Source organism: Atheta coriaria, unplaced genomic scaffold (assembly GCF_025399875.1).
Source record: "Atheta coriaria isolate IRGN ID8LTWV9N9 unplaced genomic scaffold, Caltech_Dcor_3.1 hic_scaffold_16_pilon, whole genome shotgun sequence".
Taxonomy (NCBI): domain Eukaryota; kingdom Metazoa; phylum Arthropoda; class Insecta; order Coleoptera; family Staphylinidae; genus Dalotia; species Dalotia coriaria.
The window spans coordinates 641,130-655,659 of NW_027045458.1; the positions used below are offsets into that span (position 1 = coordinate 641,130).

The 14,530-nt window shown below is 35.5% G+C and overlaps 1 protein-coding gene across 1 annotated transcript in view; it reads right to left on the reverse strand.

Moving 5' to 3' along the window:
• The window catches only part of LOC135802224 (glutamate receptor ionotropic, NMDA 2B-like), a 56,690-nt gene that overhangs the window by 30,031 nt on the left and 12,129 nt on the right, over nt 1-14,530 (reverse strand). Inside the window, 1 exon segment of the mRNA XM_065315777.1 lies at nt 3,278-3,633. Coding sequence (XP_065171849.1) covers nt 3,278-3,633 — 356 coding nt within the window.

Below are 14,530 nucleotides of genomic sequence, written 5' to 3' on the forward strand. Positions count from 1 at the left end.
ATTTAGAAAGAGGACAAAAGAAAACTGCCAAATTCACTCTTCTTTACCAGGACTTTTCAAGTACTTGCTGTGTATGTTCCGAAGGGTAATAGATAACCTTGATAATAGTCTCTCACTTGAAGTATTTTGATTGTAAATTTTGTCTGTTATTTTTTCTCTTTGCATTTTTAAATAATTGTTTACTTCTTGCTACAAGATTATTTAATTTCAAAAGGTGTTTACGCGCGTCTCAGGTCTCTCATTGGAATAATATTCGCATCTTGCTGAATGAGTCGTCAAATTGCAGGACTAATGCGAATAATGAGAATAACGAGCGTCTTCAAAGTGTCGGCGTGTTTTCATTTTCCTGTTTAATAAGCCCTTCTTCCTCCCCAAGGTGAAGCGCAATTTATTCGTCACAAACAACTTCAATTTTTATCCAAATTAATGTGCGTCATTCGGTGAAATGCACAAAATTTAAAATTTATTTATTAAAAATAAAAACTACTTGCCAAAGCAACGATAAAAACTTAATTGTACACCGAGGAGAAATTCAAGAATAGGACACACATATAGACGGACTGTTCGATGTTCGTCCTGCGGATGAGTGGGACGACATAAAGCGCAAACATTGCCGGTATGTGGACGCGGTGTGCTCGAGGGCGAAAGAAAATGATAAAAAGCAGCAAACAAAATGCGGCCGAAGAGACGACCGATGTTGCGCGCCAAGGGAGCACTTTGTGGCAGGAGCTGCAGGAGCACCAGGAACGTCCGCGTTTATTTAGGTAATTTTCCCAACTGCTGCCAGGACAAACCGACGCAAACCAGGCAAATCCACAAAAACACAAAAAGGGGCAGAAAACAAACTGACGTCATACTAAAACTTCGACTTTTCTATCCGCTATATTAAAATAATTTCCAAGCATGGCGTAACGCACTGTTTTTGTACGTTCTTATGCGATATAATTACACAATTATGATAATATTGTGCTGTTAACGTCAATATTGTATAGTCTAATAATAGGAGGAGCGCAACTTGGCTCTTCGTCGTGGAAGTTTAATTAAATCGGAGGCTTTTCTCGCTCGGCGCGCCGCCAGAGAAAATGGGAAGCCGGTCCTCGCAGGACGACACAATGGCACGCAACAACGAAAATATAATTACCAGCAGCAAAGGCTGCTGCGCCTGTCAAGGACGACAATGTGAAAAACGCGAAACAGATGAACTAACCCAACGAAACAAATTGCAAATTACATTAGGATCTAATAGGTACGGACTGTACACACAACCTCTGGCTAAAAATATGTACATAATTTAAAAGTGGCATTAAAAAAATATTATCCAGGATTAAAATTATTAAAATTCATTTTCTCTGTCTAGACAGAAAAAAATAACTAAAATGTTATTTTAACTAAAAATGTTACAACAAATTGTTTGTTGTTAGCAATGTTATATCATCAACACTGCATGAATTAACAAAATCATCAAAGTTCAGCAAATTGCTGAATTCATTGATTAATTATTTTATATTTCCAGTTTCAAATTAAATAAAATAAAAGTTAAAATGAAATAAACCAATCCATTGTTTCAATTTACGAAATTGAAATAGACAATCGTGGTATTAATGAAAACGAAAATAAATAAATCCATTGAAATGATATTTCAATAATTGCGTGTTAATGGTCACCATAGCATGGAAAAACAATGTTTACAATTGAAATACAACTAACTTTTGCACCAAAAATGTGCAACATTTCCTGTCGAAATCAATAAGTCCTTGACAGCACAAAATTCGCATCCAGGTCATCCGTGGAGCGTATAAAATTAATATCGGACGCGTTCGAAATTAACTACGCATTGCCTCATTTCCATTGATCATATTTTTATTCATTGTGAACGAATAACGCTTGTTCAACTCACTGAGCTTGCCCATCGTTATAATTTACAAACGTTTATTAAGTAAATATAATTCTATACTCGTATTTTGTTCGTGTTCAGTGCGTTCAATTTCAGATCCATGTTATTGCATGCAAACAGTGTTCGTATTTGTTGAGTTAACATCATATTCTGAGAGCACTAGCATTAAGAAGCTGACATGTATTTTGTGTTCTAATATTTGGCGAGATGTGAATTGTGCGTGTAAAGTGCCTAACGCTAGAATGCATAAAATGCAAATACTGCTTGACGTCGAGAATGGCGCGATATTTTTCAAGCACTTTGCACACATTTCACGAATTTCCACTGAAAATATTTTTTTACAACACACAACAACGTCTAGTTTCCCAAGGGTTTATACTTGAGGTAGGTATGTTTAGATTTGAAATGCATTTTAACAAAACATTTTCCATGTGAATATTTATATTTGTATTTGACATAACCTAGTTTTATGTATTTATGTATGCATTTATGCCAACAGCTGTCATTTGTCGTACTATTTCAATCATGTTCTTTGATGAATGATTTTTTCATGATCACGTTTGTACCGCGAGAGTAAAGTGCGCTCAAGCGCGAAAAAGAATGATTTGCTTTTCCGGTTTTCCGCTCTTCACTGATTTATTCTGCTTGGAGTCACAGTGCTTACTGCAACTCGGTGAAGAGATGAAAAGAAGCATGGTGTAGGAAACGATTGAAAGCATCAAACAGAAACGTTTGACTGCATGGAAACCCGTCCGCAAATCAATAAACAAAATGTGTGGTTGAGTTGACTATAAATATTTAGAAATAATTTCGCTGTTTTTGCTTGTTATTCCGGTTTGCGGCTATAATTGGAGTTTTGAATAACAGTAAAATTCATAAAAACAAGTTATGCATTACATTTTCGAAAAGAAGTGGATTTATGTCGTAAAATTTAACTATAAATAAACTTCTTAAAATTTGACGACTTTCATCGTTTAATACCTCACATAAAATTTCTTGAAAATATTAAGATCATGATACAACCCTGATGTTTCCATGCCATTTCACCACCCCCAACATTATTCACTATTTATTTGGCCCACGACGAAGAAAGCCACAACTATTGTATTCGCGCTCGGTGCGAGATGCGGCTACAATGTGAATTTCCATTCGCCGCCTCCGTCCGCGGGGTACTTTCACCCCGACCGCGATATATTTCATCCGGCGCTTTTATGCACAGCGCACGCACCGCAAAATCATAACTCATTTTGAGCACTCAGTGCGATAGGAAAATTGAGTTATCGCACTTTCATTTCGCTTTTAATGTTTTCGCACACATGTTAAACATTGGCCACACTTTAACCGACATAAAATAAAGCCAGAGATACTAAATATAATATATACCTGCATTGCTGAAACACGTTCACGCACAGCTTGGATGAAGTCATCGTGACCGGCGATGAGGCTTGTAACGACGGAGAATTGATGCCATTTGTAGCGTTCTAAGATGCTCAACATGGCTGCGGTTTGATGTTCTAAAGATGGCGCTAGTTGCAGTTGCAGTGAAGATTGAGATGCGCGTCTTTCCAAACCGGAATTATCAGCGTTCCACGCTATCACCGGTATGCCTAGGTAACCTGCCAATTGCAGGAAGTACTGAGCAGATGCAGTGCTGCGTCCGTATTGTTCGTAGTTCATCAGGTACAAGATGGCGGACACGTTGAAGGATAGAAACTCTTGGCAGAGCGATTTTAGAATTGCTGAAACAATAAAAGTACAATATTAACATTGGAAATTTAAACCAAGTCGAGTTAATAAAACTGATTTAGATCGTAAAACTTTTCGAATATACTCGGAAAAACTTTTACTCCAACCTAACCTGAAAAGCTTTCGTAAATGTAAGAATAAAACATCCTTCCGGGAGTACTAGAACAGATCCTCGCTTCAACCACCCAAGGGAATCGAGGAAAATGTGGTGATGTCGCATATGCGGTACGCAAATTGCGAATGTATCGAAGCCGACAATTTCGCCAAAAGTAGTGCATGAGAGAACAAAGATGTGCTCGCCGGAGGCAGCAGCTTGAACAAAGAGAAACACCAATGACGTCGGCGACTCTGCCTTGTCTCTAGACGCTTTCCTTTTTCTTTCTGGGGACCAGCACCGGGATCAAATGCAAATTAGGCTCAGGGTTCGCATTTCGTACACGGCGACGCATCAGCACGATCAGCAGAAGTAAAGGTAGACACCTTAGACACCAATAGGTTAGAAAAGGGACGTTCGGCTGGTTTGGCATTTAGATTTCGAGGGCTTACTCAAAGTCGGGAACATGTTTCCGACGTGTGGGGATATTACATCGGCTTTTGGTGCTTTTGATCGTCTTCAAAGTGTCGATATCAATCAGGTTATAATCAACATGTTATTGGATTATGAACGCAAAACATATTCTCAGCGAAATTTGTTACCTAACATATGAAAGATTCATATTGAAACATTTTTTTCATTAGTCCCAAGTGTACACGAACACAAATTACCCTCGATTACCGGTCGTCGATGGTGCAATATGAAAATATGGAAAATTGCAAATTTCCGGGATTCGCAATTGCCTCTGATGATCCAATTTCCCGTTTGGTTAGAAGTTATCGTTAGTATTTCCTTTAATATTAACCAAACCAAATATTCTTTAACATTTCTAACCACAAAACATCAACTTTTACACCCTGGAAGAAAATTCTAACCTCACTTTTTTATGTATTTTACGTAAATACTAAAAAAGATTCAAATAAAAAATAGGTGAATTTACCTATATGATAAAAAGCGAAGATCTAAAATGTTGAAATAAAGATACCTGCAGGATGTGTGCGGTTGAACATGAGTCGACAGGAGGGCGCAATAGTGCAAGAAAATTATAACGTGAATAAAAGTTTTACGAGCCATAAAGACAACTCTCCATGATGTGAGCACTATGTATCCGTTCCACCTAGTTGTCGTAGTTTATTCAGCAGACATTTTTATCTACGAGTACTCTATCCACCAGTCATCTACTCTGACCTTCATATAAAAATATTTATAGTCAATTTACTTATAATACAGGTTTTTACTAAGGTTGCACGTGGATAGAAACCTTTGAAACCCTTATAAGTTTACAATAACAAACATTTGTAAACAAATACCAGTAAAGTCATAGGGTACGATTATTACCGGTATATCGGTATTTTCATTCAAACATTATCGGAGGACACCGTATCTGCCTCAAAATACCAGTTTACCTAAATACCGGTGATACCGGTATTGAATTAAAAATTCATAGGCCTAGTACAAATATTAATAAACATTAGTGGTCAAATACCGGTATTTTTCCACCACAAAATTTATACCGGTATTTTATTTGCAGTTTCGTATTTTAAATGTGAAAAAGGTAGAAAAGCTTGTAAGCTTGAAAAGTTGTAAAAAGCTTAATAACTCCTCAAATAGAGATAACTAAATACTGATAATAAAATAAAAACTACGTCGCGTCATCAGAATTTAAACAAATAAAATATAAAATCAGCTTTGAATAACGATCGTTAAACGCAGAGTAATTCAACAAAAACGTCCCGTGTCACACATATTCCACCCCCCATAGATAGTTAAATTACCCTCGACTGGATAGCAAAGTTTAATTTTACTTCCGAGCCGTCAAAGCGATTTTATTGCACCGCAGAGAATAGCACCCGGAATAATCCAACATATTCCCTCTTTTAACCTGACATAAAACTGCGCCAAGTCAATAAATTCATTTCTAAAATAAACACAACTAAATTGTTAAATCAAATTCCCGCAAATATTAGTTTAATATTAATTTTAATCACGAGATGTTTGCGAATAGTTTCGAAATCGATCCGTACCTCCGCGTTAATTCACCAGCGTACTAATCCTGTAATTAAATTTAGATTGCAACACGAGCTAAGGCGTCGCAGAACACGATACATAACAAGCCCTATCCGTAACGTCTTGAAGACGCACACCTGCTGCGCGTGCATATTCACAACATTCCCATCACTCCTCCCGGCAATAATCAATCAATGCCACGCGAAATTAGATAACGCGTGTTTAATTAGCCGTCACATTGCGAAACCTAAACATGCGACTATTTATCATCAACAAATCTACATGAATATGAAAATACGTAAATATTATTGTTATGTTGGTTGCATACATTGTTCTATTGTACCTATTTACTTTTGGTCAGAGAAATTTTTATCAATTTTTAAAATCAGCTAAAATAGCGATAGACGGGAGATACATATTGATCCGGTCTGAGTTGATTGATTAATCGGCTTGCGTTGTGCCGTCATCACTCACTTAACCTCAAACAACGTCTATCCGCTTGGACGTGGGCGGACATGAAGCGATTCATCACCGAACTTCATTTATTCACTGTGTTTACCGAACTATCAGTAAACTGACGTTGAATTCGGAGTATTTGCAAAATAAAGTATTTATTATTTTAATGATTTGAATTTTATACTGTTTTACTGCCTAGGGCGTAAAATGATGTTTTTTATGATTTTGCTTCAAAACATGTCGAAAAGATACAAATAAATGTATACAAATTGGACAACATTAGTATACATCACATCAACCCTTATATTCCCATAAGTAGGTCCTAGACATGAAAATATCAAAAAGTCAAGAAACTCGCAGAAACATCACGCACATAACTCAAATCTAAACATCAGGAAAACTACGTGTAGAAGAAAGACGCCGAGTCAAGAAGACAAAAAACAAACTTGACAACGCTCGTGTTTCGAAAGCTCGCAAAGCCGCGAGAGGTTGTTAGGCGTTGTTAGACGTTACGGAAAAATATGTCCCCGACGTGCGGCATCGATGCGAGATAAATACAATACAAAGCCACCGTGAAACGCGCCATAAACTTCTGAAAACTATCTCGGAATAGTATAATGTTTTGAAACATAAAGAAAATTATATATTTTTCTATATTTTTATTTTTTGTCTGAAGTAAACTTAACTTTAAGAAAACGTAATTAAAATTGGTACTTTTAACGGAATTACTTTTGTGCTCGATGGAGGCTTTTGTTTGCTGTGTTATTGTTGAAAATCATAACAGTAATAATAATAATTCGCCAGCTCACGGCGAAAACTTATGGATCGGGCGCGGCGCCAAAATTGCCCGCCGGGCTGTTGCGAAGGATAACTAAGGATAACGGCTCTTTGCTATCCTTTTAGACTCGCACGTGCGTGCTGTACAAAGGCACAACTCGCCATAAATCTGTTTAAATGTGTTTCAGAAACAACACAAGCGTTTATTGTTAGTTTAATTATTCATGTGACTTGTTTTTAATATAAGAAAAAAATGAATATATGAAAAGCAGTTTTGTGTTGTAGGACAAAGTGCTTTATTTTTGTGTATTCGTTGATGTCTTAACAAGGTTTTGTATTTTTCCTTTATTTGAAATTCTGAGCGCATAATATTTGAATTTCAATCTGTCTCATACATTCTTTGATGAAATTTCCTTTAGTTTTGCAACCCTTCCGCGTCTTTTTGCGTTTGTATTTTCATTTATTCGACAACAATCTTCCCTGACCTGCATAAAAACACAATACAGATCTTTCTCGTGCTTATTTGCACTGAAACTTTTCAGATCTTCAATTTTTAAAATTAATTAATTCAGTGGGTAGAAGTTTGCAGTGAAATAATTACTCATCATTAAAAGTGTAGAACTCGTTTTCGTAATGTTGCTCGCTTCAAGGCTGCAACTTAAATAAAAGTTCTAGAGCACACATTCTGCAGTGGAAGTTCATATTTCGAATTTATGCATTCACCAGTGCTTTATGCTGTATTTCGTCAGAGGGAAGCTTATTCCTGCTCCGCGGCAAACTTCCGGGTTTGCAGTTTTCATAAATCAAGCGCTTGGTTTGTTGATAATAAAATTATGCCTGAAGCGTTATAATTTTCAAAATTTCAATTAAAATTTGATTATTTTGAAAAAAGCAATGTTTAAATTGCGGTAAAAGTACCAAACTCAAATTTACAAATAAAAAATTTGATTTTAATTTTGATTCATGCTTAATAACCATACTTATTGTTTATTTGCCAAGACCAAACATTTTGTTTTATTTTTACCATAAACCGACAATCACAGGAGAAATTAGAATCAAATGAGCAACACAAAAATTAAACACCGATTGCGTACAACGGCAGGTACGGTACTAAAAACGAGAAAAAACGCGGCGCTGGCAGAAAAAAAACGAAATACCAAAACAAATATCGCTTGGAGCTATATGCTCGTTACACGAGAAAAACGTGGAATAAATTGGCAGAACACTGAGCAGTCCCTCGATGAAGAACTGCCGCTGCTGACGTTTTAAAATGCAAGCGTTGGAAATGTTCTTTAATTGAGTTTAATTACTCCAAACACATAGTAAACAATAAAAATGAGCGAAAGTAAAAAAAATGTGCTTTTTAATTGTATTTTTCGCATTTAGAAATTAACTGTCTTTAAAATTATTTTCCAACAGATTTACCACTGTAATTTAACACTTATATGTCTAAATTACTAAATAATGATAATCTGCACGATTTACGCCTTGCAAATCATTCACGCTGACCGAAAAACACAAAGAATTAGAAGAATTGAATAGTGAAAGCAGCTGGTCAAAATCAGCATGCAAATTTGATGCAAATTACTAATTGGAAGAGGCACTGGCATCGCGGTGCGAATTATTGCGTTAGAACGGGCCAGGATGGGTCAGGACACATGCATTTACATTTCAAAAGAACCTTAACACCTGCCCGGAACAAATTACAACGCCAAAAACACAAAAATGTAAATACTCAAACAATATAAAAAAATAAAACTCTGCAAAGTTTTCCCTTAGCGCGCATCCTGTGTTGAATACTTAAAATTTCACATTTTAATTACGATGAAACTTTTTTGATATAAATTATTTCCTCTAATGCTTGCTTACAAACCTCAAACAACTTCATCACCTCATTTTCCTTTCTTGCGCGCTTCCTCAAACATTTTTGCTTGTGTTTTCACAGCGCCGCCGTAAATCTTCATCTTGAATGTCGTTTTGTTGGTTGGTGTTGTGGCGCGCAGGTGGCATGTACCACCGGTTGGAAGCTGTCTCAAAAGGGGTGGAATTATGCGGGTAATTTTCGCATTGCTCTGTTCTCTTTTACTTTTGATTTCACATCATCTTTCAGGTCTTTTAAAAATTTTGAGTTTGTTGAGTGAGCTTTTCTTTTGTTTTCCACTTAAGAAGTGTTTGTTTTAATATTATGTTCAGTAAAAATAAAAGATAAAAGATAATTAATTAATATTGTATCTAAGCACACCATTTTAATTTAATTTTTAATTTTAAAAATTACATTTTTCAGAATAATTAACTAGTATTATGAATTAAAGTGGTATCGGAATTTTTACGTTCAATTTACTTAATTTCCGGAATGTGTACATATTTGTTTTCCGGCATTTGTTAATCCAATTTTGACTAGTGCTAGCGCCAATGCAATGTTTGCTCTGTTTTGGCACGTTTTGATGAGTAATTTTTGCACATGGCATTTCACGCACACCTCAATAAACTGCAACATATCCCACCTCTCGAACATCCATCCAACAATCTGTATATTGCCTTTGTCGGGCTATAAATAAACATTCAGAATTCAGGCGTGGCACAAACGCCTGGATTTAAAACACGGGAATGCCGCATCACGCATCCTGTGATGCATTATTATCCCCATATAGGTTAGGCTACAGGGTTTTTGTGCCGAACGCAGTGGGGCGGTGAATTTCGGATGCAGGCAAACATCGGAATTGCACGCATGCCAAAAAATGGATAAATGCGCAAACAAAAAAGGTAAATATATAGTGCGGGATGACTGCGAGTTCAGCATCAAGATTTTTTGCGTGCTGAGCTTTGTTTGATTTTATTTGTTTCATTCTTGTGTATGTGTGTGTGTGTGTTTTGTGTTGTTTCCGTTGTTTGCCTGCACACTTGGCATATTTTCCGGGTTTATTCTATCTTATTTTTTCGTTTTTGCATTGCCACTCACATATTATACCTATGGCTACAGAAGAGTATGTTTGTTTGGGTTATTGGATTTTTTATTTTTTCTGGTATAAATTTTATTTCGTTTAAAATATCAAACAAATAAAATGTGTGAATCTTACATTTTATTGTGTGATTTTGTATGCTTAAAATATACTTTTTGATAAAAATATGCTGATGCCATGGAAAAATACAACATATTTTGCCCAGTTAACTTTGCATAATGGACAAAAATTGTTTCACTTTGGCGGCGCTTTTGAAGGAACTTTTGGTGTTGTATTGCAACATCGTAAAGAACACTTCATGCACTATATAAATATGAAAAAAAACAATGTAACTAGCTTAAACTATTCCTGAGAAAAGAGTTTTTGATATTTTAAAAGCTGTTTAAATTTGAAAAATCATGTGCTATTTGAATATAAAAAGGACATACGTCTAATCAATTCTTTTATAGAGAATAGTCCGTAAATTAAGACGCTGCGATCAAATCCTATTTATCTCTTTTAGTTTACGAGATATTCGCGATTGAAAAAAATGGGCAAAAATTGAAATCTTTCAATCTTTCATAATCAGCAATTTGTTGGTTGCTATCTCATGAAGTTTCAAAGATAATAATTATTGAAAATCCTCGAATTAAATTATCAAGCACCCCCCCCCCTTGGCAATTTTTTCTTAAGAATTAAAATTTCATCTCTCAGATTTCCGTTTTAACTATTCTATCTTACAGAGAATAGTCCGTAGATTAAGACGCTGCGATCAAATCCTATTTATCTCTTTTAGTTTACGAGCTATTCGCGATTGAAGAAAATGGGCAAAAATTGAAAAATGTCACTTTTTAGCACTTTTAGTCATGTTTTTTAACCTTTTACTATTGGAAATATTATTATTTTATATAAAATTTATATCTGATAGAGAATTTTCCAATCTTTCATAATCAGCAATTCGTGAGTTGCTATCTCATTTAGTTTCAAAGATAATAATTTATGAAAATCCTCGAAATAAATTATCAAGCACCCCCCCCCCTTGGCAATTTTTTTTAAGAATTATAAATTTTATCTCTTAGATTTCTAATTTAACTAGCTTATTTTATAGACCATTGTCCGTAGATTAAGACGCTGAGATTCGTTTCTTTCTATCACTTTTAGTTTACGAGATATTCGCAATTGTAAAAAAATAATTGTTGTTTGTAAAGTAGGTTTACGATCGAGATGTTTACGTGATAACGTCTTATTGGTGATATAAGTTTTTGTGAAGTAAGGAATTAATGAAGATAACAATTTTTTCAAATTTTAAATTACATCTATCGTTTTATTCACACTTTTGATGATAAATTTCGGGTGTAAAATGACAAGGCAGCGCTCGAGATGAGACGGGAGATCGGTCCGTCTCTCTCTCGTTATACCTGCGATCGGCCTCGTGAGGTTTTGGTGTGACACAAGTTTCTGAACATGTCACCCGACTAAAACGATTTTAAAGATGTTATCACGTCAAAAAAAACACTTGTGCAGTTCACACGCGGTAGAAATGAAACGTTTAGCCACGAGGTGCTTAAGCTATTTTTACGCTTCCACTCTAGTTCCTCGATGCGGTTTTTGTATTTCAACTTTTGTATTTAAAATCATCGAAATTTGCTTGCACACTTATACAAACTGTAAGTGAATAATGCTATGCCGCGCGCCGGCCCATATCGTGCCCCTCCGATACGAGCAGCAGCAGCGCCTGTTTTGACGTAAATACTCGTATTTAACGGACGTCGCATGGCATTTCATACGGCCTTGTGCTGCTCCGTAGGCAAATGCGCAGGCGCTTGCACCGTCCCGCGCATAATATTATGTACGGCTTGACCGTCCGTATATAAAGTACCACTTTTTGTGTCTAAAAACCCTGAAAAAAGTGGCGCTTTATAAATGGAAGTAGAAAAACAATATTAATAATAATTAAAGCAATATAAAGTTTCACTAATAAAGGCAAAAAAACTCTGATAAACTTGGACCATAAACAACTTTTTTGTCTCTGTGTGTATTAATTACCTCTAGGCATATTACATTTGTTTATGCAACGTAGTTTCATTATTTACTAATTAATATATTAACAATGACGCATTAGTAAATGATATCAATTCAAAGCAGGGTTTCGGGCAAACTTTCCGAACATTTAAGTATTATTAAACGAATTTAATATTAATATATTACCAAATGGGAACAAACATAATATACACCTATCTTCTAGTTCAGGTAATGTTATTAATTAGCTGTGTTGTATTATTCATTCAGCGCAGTTCATTAGTTTAATGTTGTTTCACTCCCTTTGAGATTAGAGCACCGAGTTGTGTAAAGTACGGCGATCGATTTTGTTAACTGGAAATTATCGAGGTGCCTCACTGCATGCCCTGATTATTTAGCATGTATCATTAATTGTTTAATCAGAACATTTATACCAAATAAACAATATTAATATGAATAATATTAAATTTCCGATGAGAAGTTGATCGAAAACTAGCTGATATTACGTTGTGATAAAATGTTGAAATATAATGCGTAATATTTTATGAAAATGCAAAAATAAAATGTTTGATTATTTCTTATTTGGCCGTATTCCCGGCTACACTCCACCTGTGAGTCTGTAAAATCCATTTCCATTTCCGTTCGATGCAGTGATACAAGCGAAACGCGATTACACGCCGCAGCAAGCAAACAACAGACCAACATTATAAATAGGCTGTTAGCCTCGCGTCCAAGCCGAGCGCGAACGCGAAAAGCAGATAACAGATAAACGTATGAATATTAATATCTACCGAGGCATCGGGCGGACTTGCGTCGTTTCGTTTAATTTCGGTACGCCAACTTTTGCGCGGCCCCTGCAGGGCCCCAAATGGAATTATCACACTCACGCAACAAACAACCCCGCAACAAATAAACAAGAATCTAAACAAAAAGTTGACCACAAAAATTACGGCTGATTAAATAAATAAATTTAGTTATATACAGCGGGAATTTTAATTTTATGATCAATATACGAATAAATGAGTGGAGTGACCAAAAGCAGTAATTAGGGTTTACTGCATTAAATAGGTATCGACCTTGAATGTGGATGATGTGAGAGAATCCGCATGAATACCCGATAATCATGATTTAAAACTCACGCAATGAATGCAAATAGGTCAACCGAAACCGCCCTTAAATTTCAGCACATCAAATGCATGATTGTAATTCGAATTATTCACAATAAAAGTCAATTTAAAACGTGAATAATTTTTGTCTCAGTGGACCCACATCGAATTTTTTCACACCAAATTGAATTAAATCGTTTGTAGTTTTTTTTTTGTGAAAAAAATAATAAGCTGACTTTATTATCTGATAACATTGTGATTTATGCTTCCGCCTTATATCAAGAAACCATCCATCACTTTTTTTTAGACTGAGCATAAATCAAGCATCATAATAATTGAAAATACATCATAAATAAAAACAGAGGATGTGAATTAATAAATCTTCATGTAAACAATGAAATACGCTTCAAAAATCGTAAAAATTGTTAAAGGCGTTTTATAGTTTTCCTTTTTGCGCAGTTTTCTGTTTTATATTGCACCATTTTCCCTTTTGTTTACGATGTCAAATACGACGCTAAGGGTCAGGAAGGGGTTGATACAAGATGGCAAATAAAATAAAACGACTTATCGAAGCGAAGGTCAAATTGTACAAATAAAACTATCATAAAAAGGAGTAACTAGATCATAAATGAAATAAATTAATATAAAAGGGACCCTGGAAAACTTTTCTTGGATTAGAATGAGGATCATACTTTTAATTATCAACAAATTACTCAAGAATTAATTTTTTTCTACTCAAGAACAATTCAAAAATATTATTTCGTTTCCGAACCTCGATTGTATATTTCCGCGAAAACAAATTTTTGACTTATAATGGTAGTGTTGAAAACTCTCAAGTAACTATTCTTTGCGCAAGTGGAAACTAGATTTTTTGTGACTATTTTTCGACTGCTATCAGTGTACCCTTTCAAGCCGGACTATTCCGAGCATTTGTCGTCGTTTGTCGCCATCCGTCTCGCTCAGAGAGCACGCGAACACACTGCAAACTTTCACATTTTTTCATTCTCCCTAGTTTTTTTAGCCTTGGCTCCGCAGAACGCGAGATTTACGCAAACGGTGTCATAAAATGCACCAAATTGGGATCTAATATCACGCCGGCGAATGATAAATTGCACAAAATTTCAGTTTTCAACAATATTCCTACATGCAAAGTGAAATACTATAAAGAAAACTTTTCCTGCTCGTATACTTTTGCTGTATTTTTTTTTCTTACTTTTTACTTTCAATTGCGAAACTTGGCGGCGAAAAAAACTTTAGTTTGGCAAGTAAAGAAAAACTGATGCAGTTGAACGTCATATTCTAGTTGGAAACTTTATCGCACGAATTTACAACCTCTTCGATCGGTATTGGCTGAGGAAGAGGCGTCGCGAGTGCCGAAACTGAGTTGATAGATAAACTAGTTACAAAAGTATGCAGAGTGCACGTAGTCAGCGACAAATTGAGTGGAAACATAAAAGTTAATGAAAAGGAAACAACAAACAAGTTTAAGGTA